At 41.1% G+C, this 10,228-nt stretch overlaps 1 protein-coding gene across 1 annotated transcript; it reads right to left on the bottom strand.

The window, feature by feature from the left end:
- Window positions 1-3,080: 3,080 nt before the first annotated feature.
- On the bottom strand, window positions 3,081-9,921 carry LOC120660155 (protein LEO1 homolog). The gene is made up of 11 exons (XM_039938534.1): window positions 9,573-9,921; window positions 8,662-9,002; window positions 8,358-8,472; window positions 7,644-7,826; window positions 6,869-7,045; window positions 6,503-6,634; window positions 6,241-6,420; window positions 5,478-5,609; window positions 4,567-4,674; window positions 4,247-4,477; window positions 3,081-3,541 (listed from the first exon to the last, which is right to left on the bottom strand). Exons 1-11 carry the CDS (start codon window positions 9,834-9,836, stop codon window positions 3,392-3,394), a joined length of 2,013 nt encoding a protein of 670 aa, XP_039794468.1. The 5' UTR covers window positions 9,837-9,921; the 3' UTR covers window positions 3,081-3,391.
- Between the last annotated feature and the right edge of the window lie 307 nt (window positions 9,922-10,228).

Genomic DNA, 10,228 nt, shown 5'->3' with positions numbered 1-10,228 from the left:
AACTAGTCTTTCTCACTTGCCCATATAAACATCTCTCCCAAATTTATAAGATCATAGCCCATTAAACGGCCCAATAAACGCGTGGGATTGAAGATGGGCGAATGTGAGCCCACGAGGAATCTATTAGGGCTGTGCTCGCTTTCCCTTTATTTATGCTTTCGTGCCTCCCTCGCTTGCTCTTTACCTTTTCATTCTCGCCGGCACTTTCTCTCCTACCAGATTTGCTTGCTTGTCATGAATAAAAGGCTGTCGGGTGGACACCACCGCGTTCCTCCTTTCCCTTTCCTTACAAGGGACATGGAAATCCCATGTGTGGTTTAAGTGCCCCTCTCATCGGAGGAGCTTGCGGCAGCAGAGATAGGATTGCAGACACTAGAGAAGGAAGTTAACAAAGGTCAGATTTGATTGATCTCATATTTTCCTTTAAATTTTCTGAGTGGATTTTGGACACACTAGGAAAAAATAGGAAAAATAGAGAAAAGTTTGTAAATCATATATAAAAATTGTACAAAAGTTTTTTCCATCATTGAATAGCTCAACTTTATCCTTGGCACAGGCTACTGCTCATAGGGTCCTAGGATTTGAGTATAGGAGGTGTGGAGTGGAGTGCTCAAGTGAGCTCATTCTAGGGTTGGGATCGGGGAGGATGGAGGACCTAGCAAGTTTGTCAGAGGAAGAGGAAGAAAAAGTAAGGGGAAATAGAGTTCCCAGAAATAGGAAAAACATGGCAGTGCCATTGTTTGAGACCCTCAATTTGTTAGTATTATTTTTTTCATCTTAGAGAAGCTTGTAATGAGTTTGGCACTCGTCTTTTGATTATGATGCTTGACAACATTTCATCTCTCCATTATTCATAGTAGGGTCCTAGGATTTGAGTATAGAAGGTGTGGAGTGGAGTGCTCAGGCGAGCTCATTCTAGGATTGGGATCGGAGAGGATGGAGGATCTAGCAAGTTCGTCAAAGAAAGAGGGGGAAGAAAAACTGAGAAGGGAAAATAGAGTTCCCGAAAATAGATAAAACATGGTAATGCTATTGTTTAAGATCCTAAATTTGTTACTGTTGTTTTTCCCCACCTCGGAGAACCTTGTATTGAGTTTGGCACCCAACTATGATTATAATGCTATTTCATCTCTCCATTATTCATGGTAGTATTTCCCCATCCTTACGGTTACTCAAGCTGTATTAGTACAAGTAATCATACTTGGAAATCTAAAAAAATCGTTCACATGAAATTCTTGCTCTACCATGGCATTCTAGGTAGTAACCAAATTAAGATATTCATTGTAGGATATTTTTAAATACTTGCTAAGGCAACAACATCACAAGGATAGTATGAAACGGGAGGTACCAATATAAAAGTAGGGGTAAGGCCATGGCCTATAAAGTGTATTTTTGATCTTCAGTCCTTCAACCATTTAGTTTTTAAATTTATAGCCCCAAATTAAAGCTAAGCCTTGAAACATTAGTAACCCCTTCCTACCAAAATTTAATTAGTTATGTCTTGCATTGCTTGAGTTACACATTGCTTCCATGCATAATGCCACGATAGCAATGTACACTAGGGTAGGGTATCGTCACACCGCCTCACCAAGCGGTGGTGTCTTGTCTCTCTCTGTACAACATGTCATCAGCCAGTTCTCTTGACTCACTATTTTTGTCCTTTTATCTTCATTTCCCTAAAGATGTGTCTTTTCTTCTTTATTTGACTCGTCTAATATAAGCAACTGTTGCTAGAGGACAAACTTCTCAGCCTCATCTCATGTTCTATGGACAGCACTGCCGACGATTTTTGCACCTTCTTGGCAAATAAGAGAAGTACTTCCTTACTTGACATATATAGACGGTGGTCGAGATGAATTCGGGATCAAAATCTACCGTTTGTTGCTTGATAGCAAAATGATGCGACATGGATTACTACTGGAGGAGTAGATCCTGAAACTTTTCAAAAGTGTCTAGTATGATCTTTTATTGTTGCGATAGAAGACACAGGAAAGTTAAGAGGAAGCGGACGAAGATGGGACTGGGTCCTGTCATGCCGTTTGTTGCTTTGCAGTTGAGTCCTATGGAACAAGAGAGCGGCAAACTGGTGGCCATGGATAGACATCTATACTTGCCAGTATAATAAAAGCTAGCACAGTTTATTTGTAGAACATTTAATTTTGTAGATCCGCCCCTGAGATTAGGGTAGTGTGCTACCCCATCAAAGCGGTGGTACCTTATTTTCTTGATGACAACATGTCTCCCCTGGCATCATTAGTTTCGTCATTTTCTTCCTTATTATTTCTCCCTACTCTTGTCATTTTCCTCTTTGTTTAAGCAACTTTTGCTAGAGAAAAAAAAACTCTCAACGACGACGACACATGCCCTTCCTATGCTATGGGCAACACTTCACTATCGACGGTTCTTGCACCTTCTTATAGCAATGAAAAGAAGCACCTTGCATGTTTGACATAAAAAGAAAGAATAGCAATATAATACGTATTGTGATGGATGGAATGGATCAAGTCCCATGCATGCTAGCAAACGACGATGAATAATGGAGAGATGCCATCAAATCGTCGTCTCTCAAGTCGCACACATTGATCTTTCTTGTAGCGTAGCGACGATTTGAGAAATTAAGAGCAAGAAGAGGACATGCAAATTGCAGTCGAGTCGAGTTCCCATGGTTGGAAACCAAAGAGCTAGCGAGCGGCGGCAAACTTGCTGACATCGTTGGTCTGCGGCAGACCGTCTGCCTTCTTTCCAACGCCCACCTACCGCTCTCCTTCAAATAATAATACCTCTGTGGCTGGTGCTGATTTTTTGCGGGAGAAAAATACTATTGGCTGGATACAGCAAACAGAGTGAATAATATTCGCAGGCTCAGCTCTGACAGATGGGTCCCGTGCAGCCGGCCACGTGTTCTCGTTAGCCGTGCCTGCAAGTACAAGCCACAAGGGGATGGTGGCAGCCGGAGACGACCGATGCGTGCGTGTCGGCGACGACGCGGTCGCCGGTCCGGTCTCCCAAGACGAAACTTCCTCCTCGGCGACCGTCCCCATTCCGGTCAACTCAATTCTGCGGCTACCAACACCAAGGAGGGAGGCTTTTTTGAATTTCTCATCAACATGACAACATATACAAAGTTTCACCGCGAATTTTGTAAAACCACGCACAGTTTCCGCAGTTCAAATTTCACACTACAACTTTGCAGCATTTTGGCGGGCCTTTCTTTTTTCTTTATCTAATATATAAATAATACCAGCACGCCGAATAATAACAATTAACGTGACATCCTGTTTGCAGGGAACAAAAAATTCTCCTTTTTGAGAAAAAAATGAAACAAAACCGTACCACCTGGTCAATACACCCGCGTTTTACAAAATTTTTTTCTTGTCCTGTTCATCGTCAGTCAGTCCTCGTCGCTGTCGTCGAAAACGACGGCCTTCCTGCGATGAACGGCCTGCTGCTTCCTCGGGGGAGAGTCGTCCTCCTCCTCCTCGGAGACCAGCTCCTCCCGCCTGTGGCTGCCGCCTCCTGATTCTCTCTTCCGTTTCGGCGCCTGCAGCGCCAGTACCAGTTTGATTGTAATATATATATATATATATATATATATATATATATATATATATATATATATGCACAGTGGCGTTTCTTTTCAGTTTCCAAGTTTTGGTGTCCCACAATTGCATAAGCAAAGAATTCCGTGTGCACTAAATTCAAAAAAGGTAAAGGTGACTGCACAACAGAGATTTAAAAAGATAGCAAGTCAGTTGCTTTCAACAATGAGGCAATGATTCCTGCCTTTTATGGATGAATAAAGCTTTCTGTTCTATAGTCAGCAGGACTCGACTGCGACGTTGCTATCACTTTCTTGCCCAGGATGAATACTAAAATAAATAGACTATGATCTTCACGCTTTCAAATACATACCGCAAAAAAGGTTCCATTTTGTTCTTGTTTAACAGTTCAATTTACATAAGATCCGCATAACTGAGAATCTGGCTTTACCGATCTACTAACAATTAGTCCAAGTTTACTGACTAAAAGTCTGCCCACACAAGTCTGGCTTTTAAACCAAATCTCAAATAAATTCCAGTTCTACAGTCTAACTTTCTGGAAATATTATTCTCGTGTCATGCAAAGCATTCCATTCTTTGAAATATTAGCTTAAGAAAAAACTGAGTCTGCTATTTAATGCTAAGAAATCCAGAGTGCTTAATCTATGGGAAAAGAAACACTGTATTTCAAAGCCCAGATATCTAACCTCCATTTCTTCATCTGATAGAGGCGCTTCTTCTTCAGCATCTTCCTCGTATTCATCCTCCTCATCCAGCTCATCTTCCCTTCCACGGGTTGGTGAGTGCTCAATATCCTCGCCGTCAGTTTCATATTCTGATTCCTCCCTCTCACTCTCCGAGTATTCATCAGCTTGACGTCTCGGTGGACGAGCAGGGGCGTATGATGGTTTGCGGGGAACATTTCTGCTCATATTTGACTGAAAATGTGCAGGGCATATAGATAAGTACAAATATTAAAAAGTTTGGTTCAAGTGAGAACTGAGAAATCATGCGCTCAATTGCTCACCTTCTTTGCATTGATGATACGCCTCTCAGCTAGCGCTTCAGCTTCCAACTCATCCTCAAAACGTCTACGACCTGGCACCCGCCGAGAACCATAGTCAGGCTCCTCATCCTGCCAAATATGAACAACTTCAATCAATACTTGGCACTGTCCGGGCTAATAGTGATGGTAAATGGACAGATGCAACATAACATCATTAATATCCCAAAAACAAGGCAGTTTCTCAGAGCTGTCAGAACAATCATGTTTGTGATCTTGCCAGATCCAAGAACAATCTATTGGGGCAAAGTTGTAAATCAGCACAGCACAGCTCTTTATTATATCTAAAGACCAGCTATTCAAATATGTATCTAAAATTTTAAATCCTAACAAAACATAAGCAACAATAACAGGGTAAGATTATCATGTAGCCCAATTCTGCATGTATCCATTCAACAAGGGGTAACCCCAAGAGTTGAGTAACACATCATAATACACAAATGAAAAAATATCTCATCATTAAAGACAGCTGGACTAAGCTTCAGCCAGTTTACACTTATTTTGTTGTAAATGAAACATATTAAGTGTGGCATAGGCATATTCACATGGTAGCTCAGAAAAAAGTTCGGTTACGGTAAAAAGGAAAAACAGAAAAACAGTAATTAGGCATTTGTCCACTTGCTATGTTTCCTGAATTCAACTGCACCTAAAAAGTCTCAACAAGGGAAAACTGCATCACAAACTTGTTTTCACTCAACCAAACTTTTTTTTTCATTTTCCTTTTTCCACTCTTTCCTTTTTGGTGATGACTGGGTAGATGAACCTAACAGGAGTGGAAGTTGCAACAGTAGTTGATGTGCATATGGCAATAGCTAATAATAACAATACTATCTAATTGGCAGGAAAAAAAAGCAGCTAAACAACAAGGAATCAACCTCATCTAAAGCATCTTCCAAGAACCCTGGAGAAAGCTGCCGCCTTGGTCGGGCAGGTTGTGTGTACTTGCGGTTCACATTTTCTCTTTTGCGTTGAAGAATTGAATGGGCCCGTATATTTTGGCCCCTAGCCTGCACAATTACTGTATCAGTAGAAAGGACAGCATCTGCCCAAATGCTTATGAAATCAGTTTTGGGGGGGAAAAAGGAATACCAGAACAGCAAGAAACAAGACTTGAGTGTCATCATTAAATTGACGGCATACTTACTTCAATCTAAATTATCGATCGTTTTGGCTTTTCTAGATACATAACATTTGCTACGCACCTAAATATATGTTATGTCTAGATACATAGGAAAAATCATATATCGAGAAAAGCCAAAAAGACCTACAATTTGGAATGGAGGGAGTAATTTTTGTGCCTTAATCAATGTCTTTGCATGATGCAACTTTTATTTGAGATACTAGTTTGAGCATGTCACACTAAATTATCATAACACTAATAACATAGTGAAACTAATAGAACTTTTAGGCCCCTCATTAAGCAGGTGAGAGAGACGTGAACTGACATAGAAAACTATATATGGCAAACTTCAGAAAAAAACTTTGTAATTGAAAAATCAGTAGGTTTATACCATGGGCAGGAGAAGCATAACACAGGTAATGCACACCTGAACTAGGGATCTTAGTTCAAATGGGCAGAAAAAACAGGTCATGCACATACATAACGTCCAGTGGATAAAGTGATGGTGATTTAGTTACCCTTTCATTTTCCTGTTTCACTTTCTCAGGATCCTTAGTCTCAAACCATTTTCGCATCTTAACAGTTTTTTTATTCTGAGAATCAACCAGAGCAGTTAATAAGCGATGCGACTTTGAAGACAAGGAAGATGGCATAAATCTCATTTTGTGCAAAAGCCTTCCTTGCGATTGTAGAATTCCCTGCATTGAAGTTCAAAATTAATAATGTCAATGAAACTTAATCATTGATGATTGATAAAAGAGCTGTAAAGGACTTATTTACCTTCCCATTCCTCAAAAACAGATGGGACTGGTCATGATGGGCATCATGTACAGATATATCAAGAACTTCATTGCCAATCAGAAGCTGCATACTTCCATCTTTCCATTTTACAAAGCGTGCGTTGCTTTCACACTGTAATAATTAAAATGTTCAAAGCTTCAGCAACCAGAGTAAAAAGAAATGAAACCACAGAAAGCATCAACGGAGAAATTTATCTACACATAAACACATAATCATCAATACAACCCGCCCAAGCATATATGTACTACCAAAAAAATTGCAAAAACACAAACACAGAGAAGCCAAGCATCATCAGTAGCTAGTAAGTTCCTAGCCTCATGGATAAATGGACAACATTTAACTTACAGATGTACTGCCATCCGCGTTCCTAACATTTCTCCACCGCACAATATTGTCCTCTAGCCGTATCCTTTTCTTAGTCCCAGATTCATCTGTGACAAAAACATCTTCTTCCACATATGTTTTTGGATCAAAGGGTTTAGGGTTAATCCCCATAATATTTGATACCTTGATCACATTCATCTACAAAATAGGAGAACAGTCAATAATTGCCTATGTGAAAAGCTACAGAGGTGCAAACCTTTGACCATGGATCATAAAAATCCTAGCGAAGCATGAAAAGTTTGAAAGGGGACATGTTTGCTAAATTATCAGATTTAACATAAAAGAACAGCAACCAGATACATGCTTTCTTGGCTAAGCATAAGCACAGTGTTTAGCTCCACACTTCTTTGGTTGTGTTGCACTAGCCAGATAGTAAGATGTAAATGGAGAACATCATCAACGAAACAAGAAAAAGACAGTAAAATTGTAGATATTAAGGAATATTGACCAATGTAATAATGGATATATACAGCAAGAAAAACATGACGTGGTATTAAACGACATTAAATTCTTTGGCGTAACGAAGGCAAATACACAAGTGACCTTATAAATTCATTAAAAATGCTACTAAACTGCATGCTTCAAAAACACGAAAATTTCAAATTGAGAATGACAATCAATAAACATCACACAATGAAGAACATTGAATTGTCTCATCAGAAAAGGACAGCAATGATGTGGCCAAATATACGGAGTATGGCTTAAATGTATCATCGCATGGCAATAACTCACTCACTTTGTCGGGTCGAGCTGGTGGTTGCCTAAATGGAACTACCAAATCCAGCGGTGGACCAACCGGTTTCTCTTCTGGTTTCAGTTCATGATTTTCATCAGATTCATATTGCATATCTTCATCAGCCACTACATCATCTGGTTGCATGTCCTTCTCATACTGTCCTTCATCCTCCATAGGCGATCTCTACAAAAGAAAAGGAAGAAGAATTTTAATGAGCACAGCAGGAATTTGAAAAAAGGCTATCAAAAAGGATAACAGGCAATGGAAGTGAACATTTTTCAAACTGACTGCAGCAATGGATTTCAGTAGAACACATGCAAGACATGAAGCTAAAAAATAGCTTCCGTTCAGACTTTGGACAAATCAAGTGCCAGCAAAAAAATGTTCACACGGACGACTTAAAAATCTCAGATTTATATATGCAAGCGTGAAAGGAAGATAAAAGGGCCAATTTACTGAGTTTATTCTCTACAGTCTACGCGGTAACTTGTGTGGATTTTCAGCTAGAACTAACATGCTACACAGCCGACAAAACAATTTAGAGCCATATAATTTTGAGCAGAAATTTTTCTTAAAAAAGAAGAAAACTTCTAGGGTAAACCTGACGAAGGATTCTGCAAGACATTTTTTATTTTTTAAGGCAATTAATCCTACTTCTCACATAAAATTGGGGGAAAGGGGGCCCAACATGATAACGAAATCTTAGCATCTTACATGGGAATCTTCATCAATTTCATGGCGTGCACCATATGGAGCCGGTTCATCTTCATCACTATCACCAAACACATCGCGAACTACTTCCTGATCTCTTTCTTCCTCCATTGGGGAACTGCACAATAAAACTATTACTGCCACAAGCTACATGATAAAGGATCAAAATAAGAGAAGAATGTGTTGATAATGTCAATGCCAAAATAACTAAACATTTAATAAACCATTGAATTGACTACTCAAAACTGTAAAGCTTAACAATATACTAAATTATAGTTTGATATGCAGCATTTTGTTTTTCCTTAACCTTGGTTTCCTTGTTTGGTGAGCTTCCTCATCTTCTTGACCTCCATCAGCATAGTAATTGTCTTCAGAACCCTCAGATTCAGAGGCAACAACTCCCCTTCTTCTAGATACTGTCCTTCGCTGGTAGCCTTCATCTTCACTATCCATTCCTCTTGCATCAGGTCCCATCCTTTGGTCATCGAGTTCTCTTTCTGGGGAGCTCTGGACCCTGTCCCCGTCACTTTCTGCTTGATCAAGATCTGCCCGATGAGCTTCACCTTCACTTTCCTCTTCCATTCCAATTTGCCCCTCACTTTCGCCTTCACCTTCCCCTCCATTCTCTGCCTCACCATCCACTTCTTCCTGCATAAATCCATCAATATTAAGTGTCAAATCGGACAGCTTTCCTTTGAGTGCACAGTATTAGAAGGTCAGATCAGTATGTAAGGATGACAGAAGGAAAATTGCATGAGCCAATCTTGAACTCTTTGGTGGCACTAGCAGAGCACAGTGGCCCAAATTCACACTAGATAGGTTCAGTGTTGTTCATTCCAGAAATGTATATAGGTTTAGAGCTATGTAATTTTCATATTGGATTTCTTCCCGTAGTGTTACCATGATGTTTAAGTTGGATTTAATGGTAGACAGGACTGGGCTTGAAGTCGAAATGAGGCAAATAAATTCATGGATTCATCTATGTTTCTCTGCATCCACTAACAAAAAGTCAAAAATCAAGTGTGCCTCCAATTTTCCCTGCAAAATTCCAAGAAATCCGCCTTCCCCAAACCATTGCATCCCCAACCGCGAGGCTCCCAACCTGAACAATCCCAAAACCTAAGCCCTAGCCCACTCGGTCCGACGGGAAGCAGCAAGGGAGAATCAGAATGACGGGGGCAAGGGAAATACTCCAGATTGGGAGCTGGGCGGGCTTACGGAGTGGTAGCCGCCGGAGCGGGCGTGGGCGTGGCTGCGGGCGTCGTCGTCCTCCTCGTCGTCGACGTCGTCGTCCAGCACCGGGTGTCGCTGCTGCTGCGGCTGCTGGAGCTGGGGGCGGTGGTCCTCGCCGACGACCTCGACGACGTCATCGTCGTCGTCGTCCGCTTCCTCCTCGTCCTCCGACTGGTCGCCGAAGAGGTTCTGCATCATCTGGTTCCGCGTCTCCTCCTCGACGTCCCGCTCCCGGTCGCCGCTCGCCATCGCCGCCGCGGCGCCTCCCCTCCGGTCTCCTCTACAACCTCACCGGCGTGGCGTTGTGCTGCGGAGTCTTGGGCCTTGGCTGAGATTGGAGTTGTTCTTACTGGGCTCCTGTTAGGTTACGTATTGTTTGGGCCGGAAGCCGAAACGAGTTCAATTTTTTTTTTTGAGAGTAACGAGTTCAAACTCTGATGCGCGTCGTGTAGCCTAGCGTCGACTTCTGTTATAAATTCGAAATAGCCTGTTCACGAATTTATAATAAGCATATGTACAAAATCATCACTGCCAAAATCATTGCGGATTATTGTCACCACTTGAAAATTTTAAACATGATTAACATGTTAACCACATCATCATGAGCATCATTTAGGCATAAAGGAGCATCATGTGCATGT

Source organism: Panicum virgatum, chromosome 2K, assembly GCF_016808335.1.
Source record: "Panicum virgatum strain AP13 chromosome 2K, P.virgatum_v5, whole genome shotgun sequence".
Classification (NCBI taxonomy): domain Eukaryota; kingdom Viridiplantae; phylum Streptophyta; class Magnoliopsida; order Poales; family Poaceae; genus Panicum; species Panicum virgatum.
Note: the sequence above shows the minus strand (reverse complement) of the source record. Positions and strands in the feature narration are given on the sequence as shown.

Bases quoted from the DNA above. Each gene is read 5' to 3' on its own strand.
- LOC120660155 (XM_039938534.1), bottom strand. From the start codon at position 9,836: ATGGCGAGCGGCGACCGGGAGCGGGACGTCGAGGAGGAGACGCGGAAC. The intron at 9,003-9,572 runs GTAAGCCCGCCC...GGATTTATGCAG, and splicing joins GCTCCGGCGGCTACCACTCC to GAAGAAGTGGATGGTGAGGC. The intron at 7,827-8,357 runs GTAAGATGCTAA...TTTCTTTTGTAG, and splicing joins AAATTGATGAAGATTCCCAT to AGATCGCCTATGGAGGATGA.